Source organism: Nelumbo nucifera, chromosome 4, assembly GCF_055504915.1.
Source record: "Nelumbo nucifera cultivar China Antique chromosome 4, China Antique-T2T, whole genome shotgun sequence".
NCBI classification, from domain to species: domain Eukaryota; kingdom Viridiplantae; phylum Streptophyta; class Magnoliopsida; order Proteales; family Nelumbonaceae; genus Nelumbo; species Nelumbo nucifera.
This window is the reverse complement of record NC_142652.1, coordinates 78,664,191-78,676,816: the sequence shown is the minus strand read 5'-3', so window position 1 is coordinate 78,676,816 and position 12,626 is coordinate 78,664,191. Positions and strand designations below refer to the sequence as shown.

Sequence of the window (12,626 nt, the reverse complement as noted above, 5' to 3'; positions counted from 1 at the left end):
TCTACAAGGAAATGTACTCATTGTGGTAGAGAGGGACACATAGTGAATTTCTGTTATGATCTACACGGCCCTCCCTCTAAATGGGCTAATCATGCTGTAGCAGGTGAGGTTGATATCAGTGACAGTAAACCGGCAGACTGAACTCCTCCCACATCTACATCTACCTCTGGGAGGGAAATGGTAAGCATACCGCGTGATGAGTATGAACGGTTCCTTCAAACTACCACTGCCACACTTGCCCAATCAGGTATTGCTTGCATGTCATCTAAAACCTCTCCCTGGATTATTGACTCTGGAGCCTCAGATCATATGACCGGGACTCCAGGTGTGTTCTCTTCTCTTTCTGAAACCCCCACATCACAAACTGTTACACTTGCCAATGGGTCCTCATCTCCTATATGTGGTGTTGGTAATGTTGACATGGCTTCTGTGCCCTTATCATCTGTTTTATATGTCCCTAAGTTTCCATTCAATCTTATGTCTGTTAGTAAAATAACCAAAGCTCTTAACTGTTCTGTTACCTTCTTTCCTTCCACTTGTGTTTTTCAAGATCTCAAGACGGGGAAGAAGATTGGTGGGGGGCATGAAGCTGGTGGACTGTATTATCTTGACGGTGGTGGATCTTCAATTGCTCTTCAGACTTCACTTACTCCTCTACAATGGCATTGCCGATTGGGACATCCATCTCTCAAGGCTCTCAAGATTTTGGTCCCGTCATTGAGTCATTTGTCAATTTTGCAATGTGAGTCATGTCAGTTTGGGAAACATCGTCGTGTGTCCTTCAGTCCAAGAGTTGAGAGTCGTATATTGAGTCCTTTTTTCTTTGGTTCATTCAGATGTTTGGGATCCAATCAAAATAGAGTCTTATAATGGATACAAGTATTTTGTCTCCTTTATTGATGATTGTTCAAGAATGACATGGATTTACTTAATGAAAGAAAGAAGTGAATTGTTTTCCATTTTTCAAAAATTCCATTCTGAAATACGCACACAATTTGGTGTTCCAATCAAAATTCTCCGTTCACATAATGGTCGTGAATACTTTCTTACTTCATTTCAACAGTATTTAGAACAGCATGGCATTATTCATCAGACATCATGTGCATACACCCCTCAACAAAATGGGGTAGCTGAACGGAAGAACCGTCAGCTTCTTGAAACTGCTCGGTCTATTCTTCACCACATGAATGTTCCTAAATGTTTTTGGAGTGATGCTGTACTCACTGCATGTTTTCTCACTAATCGGATGCCCTCCTTCATCCTTCATGGTCGGTCCCCCTTCTCTATCTTGTTTCCCACTTTATCTCCATTCCCATTAATTCCCCGTGTCTTTGGTTGTGTGTGCTTTGTCCACAATCTGAGCCCTGGAATAGACAAGCTAGATGCACGCTCAATTAAATGTGTCTTCCTTGGCTACTCACGGACTCAAAAAGGGTACAAGTGTTATAATCCCATTACCCAGAAGTGCTATGTCTGCCCTGATGTCACCTTTTTTGAGTCAGTCCCCTTCTTCTCAAGTCCTGAAGCGCCTTCGTCTCCACCCGCACCTCCTCTTCCTCTCCCTGTCAGTGATCCAGTTCCAGATGTTGTTGTTGGAGTAGACTCATCACCTCATCCCGTGCAGATCACCACCGAACGTCCACCAATCCGGCAAGTGTATACACGTCGAACGACACCGGCCCCTCCCCCAGTTTCTACCTCATCTGCGGATCCTCTCATGGCTCCTATTGTTGAACCTTCAGACCTTGACCTACCCATTGCCTTATGGAAAGGTAAACGCAGTTCTACCCTCCATCCCATTTCCAATTTTGTTTCATTATCTCGTCTTTCTACATCACATCGCCAGTTTGTTTCCCTTTTATCCTCTATTTCCATACCTAACAATGTTCAAGAAGCTCTCAGTTCACCTGATTGGCGGCGGGCAATGGAGGAGGAACTTTCTGCTCTTCAACATACTCAAACGTGGGAACTTACTACTCTCCCACCTGGTAAGCATGCTGTGGGATGTAAATGGGTGTATACTGTGAAATACTTGCCAGATGGTAGTGTGGAGCGTCTGAAGGCCAGACTTGTTGCTAAAGGTTACTCACAGTTGTATGGAGTGGACTACATGGAGACATTCTCTCCGGTGGCTAAGATTGGTTCTGTTCGTGTACTAATTTCCCTAGCAGTTATGTATGATTGGCCTCTGTTTCAGCTTGATATAAAGAATGCCTTTCTCCATGGTGATCTTGTGGAGGAGGTATATATGGAGCAACCACCTGGGTTTGTTGCTCAGGGGGAGGATGGTAAGGTATGTAGATTGAAGAAGGCAATTTATGGGCTGAAACAATCGCCGCGTGCTTGGTTTGGAAAGTTCAGTGAAGTGGTGAAGAGTTTTGGAATGAAGCAGTGCCAGATAGATCACTCAGTGTTCAGCTATGACTCAGAAGCTAGGAAGATTCTATTAGTGGTCTATGTGGATGATATTGTCATTACTGGCAGTGATAAATTGGGGATTGGAAAATTAAAGGTATTTCTGCAAAATCATTTCCAAACAAAAGATCTTGGAACATTGAAATATTTCTTGGGAATAGAGGTTGCCATGTCAAAACAAGGTGTAAATCTGTGCCAAAGAAAATATGTTCTTGATCTATTGGAAGAAACAGGATTGTTAGGTGCAAAACCGGCTGAGACCCCTATGGAACCAAATGTTAAGTTGAGCAGTGATACAGGAGAAGTATTTGAAGATCCTGGAAGGTATAAACGACTAGTGGGGAAGCTGAACTATCTGACTATCACGAGACCCGACATATCCTTTGCAGTCAGTGTGGTGAGCCAATTCATGCAGGTCCCTTGTATACCTCACTGGGATGCAATTCTTAGAATTGTGAGGTATCTGAAAGGAGCCCCAGGCCGTGGACTATTGTATAAACCAGGAGGAAAACTTGAAGTAGTGGGGTATACAAATGCAGACTGGGCAGGCTCAGTGAATGATAGAAGATCTACTACGGGCTATTGCACATTTCTTGGAGGAAATCTTGTGACGTGGAAGAGTAAAAAGCAGACGGTTGTGGCCGGAAGTAGTGCTGAAGCTGAGTATAGGGCCATGGCACATACTACTTGTGAGTTAGTGTGGTTTGAGGAATCTTCTACAAGAAATTGGGTTTCACATGGATAAACCTATGAGACTGTATTGTGACAACCAAGCTGCACTCCATATCTCATCCAATCCTGTATTTCATGAGAGAACAAAGCACATAGAGGTTGATTGCTTTTGTGAGGGAGAAGGTCCTTGCTGGAGAGATAAACACAGAACATGTGGGCTCGAATGATCAATGGGCAGATTTGTTTACAAAAGCTCTAAACTCAGGGAAAGTGAACCATCTATGTAACAAGCTGGGATTATATGACATATTCTCCAGCTTGAGGGGGAGTGTTAGAGTGAGCCGAATAGGGGTAGTTTAGTAATCTCATGTCAGTTAAGTACTTTGCTTATGTGGCTGTTTTATTAGAGCACTCTGCCCCACACTTAAGTGTGGGCAGTTTAGTCTTTGTAAGTGTAATTAGAACCTAATAAACATAAGGGGGTCGACTGAATGGGTGACTAATCAGTTTCGACTAAACCCTCCTGTTCTCTCTTTCTCTTGTCTTCTTCCTCATCTTCTTCTTCCTTCTTCACTGGTTCGGATTACTGTAGCTGCTCCAAAACATTTTGCATTTTTTTTATTTTCTGACTTTTTTTTTATTTTTTAGCTTTTTTTTGTAGTTTTGCGCCTTTCTTAAAAAGGTGTGCGCCTCGCCTTGCACCTTGCGCTTTTAAAACACTGATCATGTATCAATGCCTTTAGATTCGGGGCATATCGTATCAATATTTTAAACCTTGTTACAAACCATCTTTGTCCCACTAGCTTACAATAGCTCTTCACATGATCCTTCCTTTATTCATTGGCTATCTAAAGAAATTGGCATCAAAAAGTCTTGCCACATAAAGAGATATCCACTTGTAACCAAAGAGAGAAGAAAATTGTTTTCTAGGTTGAACAAATCAAAGAAATAGAAAAGAAAGGAAGAGAGAGAAGAGGAGGCGAAGAGAATTCTGGGATCCAAAACGTTATGACTGGCAGTGCCAATCATTTGTATTTATATTAGGGCGTCCCAACTAATAATAAAAGAAGGTAAGATTACAAGAATGCCCTACGGCACTAAAGAACAGAACTTGTCACATAACTAACTAACAGATTTCAACACTCCCCCTCAAGTTGGGACATAGATGTCAATCATGCCCAACTTGTCACATAAATCATTGTGCCGCAGATGATGTAATCCCTTGGTAAAGATGACTACAAGTTGATTTGTGGAACTGACATATGGGGTGCACACTTCCCCATTTACAATTTTTTCCCTAATAAAATGCTTGTCGACCTCAATATGTTTGGTTCTACCGTGAAGAACTAGGTTGGCTGCAATGTTAATAGCAGCCTTGTTATCACAATACAAACACATGGGGTCGTTAACGGGAAATCCCAATTCACCTATCAAGTTCTTTATCCACAATACTTCAGCCACTCCTCGCCACAACATTTTGGTTTTTGCTTCTCCATGTGACTAGGTTCCCTCCCACAAAGGTACACTACCTGATAGTGGACTTTCTATCATCAACTGATCCAACCCAGTTAGCAATGTCTAGCCGGGTCATGGACAAATATAATAGCCTACCCACAAATCTCTAGAATTGCTTTACATCCTTATAATCTCACCTTGCCAATCACCTAATATGTGGTTTGGATCAATGGGAGACGCAAAAAAGGCGCAGGGGTCAATTTGCGCTTGAGGCACAAGGCGCAAGGCAAGGTGCACGCCTTTTTGAAGCAAGGCGCAAAAATACAAAAAAAAAAGCTAAAAAAAATAAAAAAAAAAATGTCAAAATTCAAAAAAATACCAAAAATTCAAAAAAAATAAAAAAACATTAAACATAATATTAATAAAAAATATAAACTTAAATTTTAAAATAATGTTTTAAAAAACCCATTATCTAAAATTAAAATACATAAACATAAGATGTAAAGCATATTCAAATGAGAATTTAAAAATAAAAGCAAACATATAAAACATTTTCAAGCATGTAAAACCTCTAATCTCTTTTTTCACTCAATTGCATTACTTCAAGTAGCTAAAGTAATGTAAAACATATTACATTCCTGGTTCTACAAGCTGCCTTTGTGCCACGCCCCTCAAGGCAAGCCTAAACAAGTCCACGTTAGGTCTTAAATTCTTAGTTTTCACACAAAAAATAATGATTTTATAGTTTTAATTGCTTTTTAAGATGACATTTTATTAGGATGAATGAATGAACAACATTACCAAATTGGGGGTTCTCCGAGCCCTCAGCCCAGCCCAGCCGCTATGCTCAAAAAAAGCAAAAAAGCGTCAAATTTTCAAAAGTTACACACCTTGGATGAGGTGCAAGGCGCATCAGGCGCACGCCATGCGCCTTTTGAAAGGGATGCGCCTAAGACCTAGGTGAGGCGCATGCCCTAAAATGCGCCTTGCCTGTGCGCCTAGGCACGCCTATTAAATCATTGGAGTCAACAGGCTTAACTACAAGTTTTCCTATATCCTGTAACAAGTGTAGGATGTATTTTTCTTTGAGAAATGAAGATCCCCTTTTTTGAATAGCCACTTCAATTCTAAGAAAATACTTCAAGGGACATAGATCCTTCACCTCACATTGAGTGGCTAAGAATTCCTTTAGTCTTTGAATTTGCACCTTTCAGTCACCTGTGATCACTATGTCATCAACATACACTATCAGGGCTGCAATTTCCCTTGTTTTTTCACAAATAATATATGATCAACCTGACACTTTTTGTAGCCATTTGTTGCACCGCTAAATGGAACTTCCTAAACCAAGCTCTTGGTGACTACTTTAGTCCATACAAGGACTTCTTTAACCTACACACTTTCTTCTCTTGGTCTTGGGCATAGAAACCAGGAGGTTGCACCATGTACACCTCTTCTTCAAGATCACCATTCAGGAAGGCATTTTTAATATCTAATTGGTGGAGATCCCAATCAAGGTTAGCAGCAAGAGAAAAGAATCCTAATAGAATTCATCTTAGATACTTAAGCAAATGCCTCTGCATAGTCTACTCCATACACCTTAGTAAACCCTTTTGCCACTAATCGGGCTTTGTACCTTTCTATTGTGCCATCTGCCCTGTGCTTTACTATAAAAACCCACTTGCACCCTACTGCTTCCTTACCCACAGGAAGATCCACCAACTCCCATGTATTGTTTTTATGTAAGGCATTTATCTCTTCTTTCATTGCATCTGTCCACTCAGATACTAAAAGAGCCTCTGCCACATTTTTAAGTATAGGGACAATATCAATGGAAGAGAGGAAAGCACAAAAGGAGGGTGAGATGTTCTCATATGAGACAAAATGGGAGATAGGATGTTTGGTGGTACAAGACCTAACTCCCTTCCTTTGTGCAATAGGGATGTCAAGGCCATTGGCAGATGAAGAATCAATAGCAGTAGGGTCAGGAATATCAATAGGAATAATAGTACTTGATTGGATAGGATCTGTCCCCAGTGAATTTGATGATGTTGGTGGTATAGTTTCAAGTTGATCCACAGCTTTTGAACTCAGCTGGCCCTTGCGACGACGAAGGAAAACACGAAATGAAGGAGGGTCAGGTAGAAGAGGTAGTACTTAGACATGTTTCTCCTCCACCCTATTCTCCCCCTGAGGAGAAACAGGAAAGAAAGAATCACTCTCAAAGAAAGAAACATCCATAGAAACATAGTATTTCTTGGAAACAGGGTCCAAACAACGGTAACCCAAAAATACACATGGAATAGCACGAGAATCAAGTTTACCACGGGTAGGAGACAAGTTTTGAACAAAACAACAACCAAACACACAAAGAGGGATAGTAAAAAGAGGAGCTTTAGGAAAGAGGAGTTGATGGGGGGCCTTGTACCCTAGCAAGCGAGATGGCATGCAGTTGATGAGATAGGCAGCAAATAACACAGCATCTAACCAAAAACATTTTGGAACATTTGTGTGGATAAGTAACCCACGAGCCACTTCGAGGAGATGGCAGTTTTTCCTTTTGCAACACCATTTTGTTGAGGAGTTTTGGCACAAGAGCTACGGTGGGTAGACCCACACAAAGCAAAGGACTTCATGAGGCCACTATGGAAGTATTCATTCGCATTGTCTGATTGGAATATTCAAATCTCCGTCTAAAACTAAGTGAATATCATGGGTTGGAAATCATTTACAAGTTTTGGCACTTCATCTCTGGACCACAAGGGATACACCCATGTATATCTAGAGTAGTCATCAATAAGTGTAATAAAGTATTTATAGCCAAGCTCAGATGGTAAGGTAACAAGGCCCCAAACATCAGAGTAAACAATATAGAAAGGGAAATCAAATTTACTATTTCTTGAAGAAAAATTATTTCTACAATGTTTGTTCAATTGACAAGTTTGACATTTAAATTCAGACACTGACACTGCTTTAAACAAATTTGGAAGCAAGACCTTTAGTGACTCAAACGATAAATGACCCAAACGACTATGCCATAAATAGACCTGACTCTTACTAGACTGACTTGTAGACTCAATAACCGCAAAACAAGCTTTATTCTCCAACATGTAAAGACCATCCACCATACAACTTCTACCAATCATCTTCCCCAAGTCCAAATCCTGCAATACACAAGAAGAAGGGAAAAAGGTCACTGAATAGTTTAATGAGTTTGTTATGCTACTAACAGAAAACAAATTTATAGGCAATTGTGGAACATGCAACACATTAGAAAGGGTAAGTCCAAAAGGAAGGGATACAATGCCTTGACCAGTAATGGTGGAAAAAGAGCCATCAGCTAATCTCACTTTGTCCCTACCAGATAAAAGGTGATAGGATTGAAAACAATTAGACTTACCCGTTATATGATTTAAGGCTCCAGAGTCAATTATCCAAGGGGAATCTAATGAATGAAAGGACACATGGAAGGCGGTGGCAAAGTTACCATTACCTAAAGTAGATGCAAAGGAAGTCGAGGCAGGAGGAGCAGAATCCATCCAGCGAATTGCCCTCCCATACAGCTCTAAATGGTCACGGAAAGAGTTAATGATATCTTCCCGAGGATCGGTTCCAGGAAGGCTAGTAGTGGTAGATTATTGAGACCCCTGAGAGGCTAAGTTTGCTGTATTGAATTTTTTTTACCTTGCTGTATCAACTTCTTATTCTGATCTAATTTCTTACTCAACTCCTGAGCCCACTTTGGCTTCTCGTGGAGGTCCCAACATGTATCCCTAGTATGTCTAGCCTTCTGACAATGAGTACACCATAACTTATCCTTATCACCCACTTTCTTCTGGAAGTCACCCTTCTTAAAAGAATTGCTGCCTCCTACACCCAAACTCCCTTTTTCCACTAAGGCAATTTGCTCCCCCTCTGAGTTATTCATCACAATCTACCTGCTCTCTTCAGATTGAAGTAGGGCATTCACTTCTTGTACTGAAGGAAGACCTTAACTTCCTAATATTTGGACTCTAAGAGACTCGTATACTGGGTTCAGCCCCAAGAGGAAGGCAAAGACCCGTTGCTAGGAAACCAAAGACATGTAGGCCTTAGCATCAGCATCACACTTCCAGTCTATGTTCTGATAGTGCTCCAGTTCTTTCCATATCGAGGTCAAATATGAGTAATATGATGAGACACTCCTTTCCCCCAACTTACAAGTAGAGGAGGCAGCTTGCAACTGGTATATTTTGGTATAGTGACGTTGCTTTGAATAAGTATATTTTGCTTGCTCCCAAATCTCAACAGTTGTTTCAGCCCACATGAATGTCTTCCTGACTGGAGGCAACATGGAAAGTAGCAACCATGACATCACCATACTATTTTCTTTATCCCACCTATCATGCTCTACACCGAGTCGGTTCTTTGGTTTTACCATTAATATAGCCCACCTTCCCCCTGGCAGCTATGTATAGTTTAATTCCCCTTGACCATTTTAGGTAATTAAGACCATCAAACAGTATTACACCCATGGGGAAGCTCATGTCAAATCCTCCACTCACTCCACCTTGATTGGAAGGTCCAATAGACACATTAGAATCCTCAGATGACATGATATAAGGTTTGATTTGACAATTCAATTCAGTTCAGCCACAATTCATCCGAGTTTAGTTCACAATTCATAGTTCAGTTCGGTCAAACAACAGATCTTAGGAACACCACACACATATAAGGAGGCAATTCAGGAACTCGACAGCCCTTAGCAAACCACTATAATTTCCCAAGAGACATTAGCAAACCATTGTCAAACAATCACAGGTCATTCAAACCTACACCACCCAGTTGTCTAGGTACAAGAAACAGGATCACCCGATCCACAATCCAAAAAAAAAAAAGGTGATTGCAGGTCATCCAGACCTCTAAAACCCACTTACCTGGGTACAAGAAAGGAACACACGATCCACAGGATTAAGAAGACTTGCCTTCAAAGCATCAGAGTTCCCTTCTTCTAGGGTTTTCTTGGCACACGACCAACAAAGAAAGGAAGAGAACCTAAAAAAAAAACCCTTCAGATCAATTCGATACATAGTAGAGAAGGAACTGAGAGATTGAGGAAGAAGAAACTGACAAGACTTTGTTACACTGCTTCTAACCTAGAAAACCTGCTCCACATGTTTTATAGGTTGAACAAATCAAAGAAACAAAAAAGAAAGGGAGAAGAAAGGAAGAGAGAGAAGAGAAGGGAGATGAAGAGAATTCTAGGATCCAAAAAGTTATGAGTGTTCACTATTAAGTATCATTCTGATGGCACTATTGAGAGATTTAAGGCTAGATTGGTTGCTAAAGGCCACACTCAGATATATGGTATTGATTACCTTCAGACTTCAATTCGAGTTTTATTGTCTCTACCTTCCACTTTTGATTGGCCCCTCCAATTTGATATTAAAAATGCTTTCTTGAATGGAAACATACATGAAGAGGTTTATATGCCTTTGCCTCTAAGGGTGTATGGAAAGGAAATACAAGGAAAGGTGTGTAAACTGTAGAAACCCATTTATGCTCTCAAACAGTCTCCTTGAGCCAGGTTTGAGAGATTCAGAGCTGCCCTTGTCTCTTTTGGTTACACACAAACTCAATCTGACCATACTTTGTTTCTAAAAAGAAGCAACTCTTTAGTAACTTTTCTAATTGTTTATGTTGATGACATTGTGGTTACGGGTAATGACACCCAAGAAGTGATTAAGCTGAAAAGATTTCTTAACTCTGAATTTGAGATCAAGGATTTGGGGGATCTCAGATATTTCTTGGGAATTGAAGTTGCTAGATCTAAGGATGGTATCTTCATTTCTCAACACAAGTATGTTCTTGACCTCTTTGCAGAGACTGGTAAACTTGGAGCTAAACCGGCTTCCACCCCTATAGACCTCAATCATAAGCTCTCTGCTACTGATGGTGAACCGGTGTCTAATAGGGGAGTGTTTCAGAGGCTTTGAGAGAAGTTGTTATATCTCTACATGACTCGGCCAATTATTTCCTATGCAGTGAATGTTATTAGTCAGTTTATGCATTCTCCCAAAGATACACATTTGCAGCTGCAAAAAAAGTTGTGTTACTTGAAAGGCATTCCAGAGAAAGGTATTCTGTTTGACAAGCATGAACACACAAAGCTGGAGGCATACACTGATGTTGGCTGGGATGGATGTATTGATGATAGGAGATCCACCTCAGGATACTGTGCTTTGGTGGCAGGGAACATTATCTCATGGAGGAGTAAGAAACAATCTGTAGTAGCCAGATCCTCAGTTGAAGCAGAGTACAGGGCAATGGCACATGGAGTATCAGAATTACTGTGGCTGAGATCACTTTTGGAAGAATTGAGTATTGACTATGAAAAGCCAATGATGCTCTACTATGACAACCAGGCAGCCATCAACATTGCACATAATCCTGTTCAACATGACAGAACTAAGCACATAGAGGTTGATAAAAATTTTATACAGGAAAGAGTTGCTTCAGGGGAAGTTTGCTTGCCATTTATCTCTTCAGAAGAGTAGTTGGATGATGTTTTAACCAAAGGTGTTCCAAAAGGGAAGCTGGCACACTATATAAGCAAGTTGGGCATGATTGACATCTATGCTCAGCTTAAGGGGGAGTATAGAGAGACTAGGCTGAATGGGCCCTAGTATCTGTTTTTATGTTTAGGTAATATGATATTTATTTTGTATGTTAATGGGCCTATCTTTATGGGCCTGTTAACCTATTTTATAAGTTCTTTTAAGTTCTTGCTTAGCTGGTCGCTCACTTAAGGGCAGTCTTGTAATTAACCTAGTTAATGAAGATTAATAAAAGAATTAGTGAGGGAGAGGAGATTATCGAACTCTCTTCTTCTTCCTCTTCTTCTTCTATTCTATTGTATTCCTCTTTCTTTCTCATTCTTTTCTACTTTAATCAAGATCTTTATATCAGATTTAGAGAACACATTTACTTTGATTCGAATATCCGACTTCCTCGTTGGATTTGAGTTCAAATCAATGCTTGTGAGATCCGATCAGATCGGATCTTCTGTTCATAGTATCAGATCGGATTCGGATATACCCTTATTCAAATCTGATCCGATCCATTCGCATCCCTATAAGTAATGATTTTAGGAGGTTCAAATGGCTCTCCAAGGATATGTTTATTCAAGTTAATTGGGTTAGGAGATCGACCAACAGTTCAGCAAATAATTTAGCTAAACAAGGGGTACAAATACAGTCTATGTTTTGGGCTCAATTGTAATATTTGGGGGTTTATCCTTCACAACTTCTTGTTGTGCTGCCTTAATTAGATTAATGAAATCTTTTTTCTGAGTTATTGATCAAAAAATAAATAAAAAATAAAATTCATTGAGATAAAAGGAGTACAATCCAATAAGTGATGAGGAATCACCATAAAGCAAAAAGTACATAGAAAAAGACCTAGAATGTCTGGAAGAATCAAAATCCAATCCAAGATTGTCTTCCCAATAAAGAATTGTTGATATAATTTATGTTCTTTGGTTTTTCTTTCGTCATATGATTCAGGTTTCCTAGCTTCTATTGAAAGCCATGGCCCATGGCTATTTATTTGAACCTCTCTTTTCTCTTTCTAATAAAATTGGCCATTATTGATCCAAAAGCGAATGCATATAAAACTGTAAGGTCATGGTTACCTTTTTCCAATCTACGAGTTCTATGAGTTCATGGTCCATGGATTCTTTTGCTGCAATACGCAAGATTTTCTCCCTTTCAAGTTGAGTAGGCCGTTGAAGATGAAATATTCTATCCATTCGACCAGGCCGTTGTAAGGCCTGGTCAATTTGCTTGAGGTTTCTAGTAGTAGCCATTAAGACAACCCCATCCTGTTTCTCAAACCTGCACAAAGAACATCACACGTTAAACACTAATATAATTACAACATAAAACTAGTACTAACATCATATATGTTGAGTTATCAAATAAGTTGCATGATTGGCTTCTTGCCCAAACAAGTACTAAAGGTTAGTCTGATTACCAACTTTGTCAATCAGAACTTAAGCATCTAATAAAACTGTGATCTAAAATTACTAGAATTCAAGCCCATAG

General features: G+C 40.0%; 1 protein-coding gene across 2 annotated transcripts in view; it reads right to left on the bottom strand.

The window, feature by feature from the left end:
- Positions 1–12,626, bottom strand: part of EMB2458 (FtsH extracellular protease family) — a 92,842-nt gene that overhangs the window by 26,990 nt on the left and 53,226 nt on the right. Inside the window, exons 10-11 of one of the 2 annotated variants that reach the window (XM_088904239.1) lie at positions 12,215–12,416; positions 7,227–7,706 (exon numbers count right to left, since the gene is read on the bottom strand). In XM_088904239.1, coding sequence (XP_088760365.1) covers positions 7,242–7,706; positions 12,215–12,416 — 667 coding nt within the window. In that variant the 3' untranslated portion in view covers positions 7,227–7,241. Of the gene's footprint in view, positions 1–7,226; positions 7,707–12,214; positions 12,417–12,626 lie in introns of those variants that run through there. The other variant, XM_088904238.1, reaches the window with a different exon arrangement.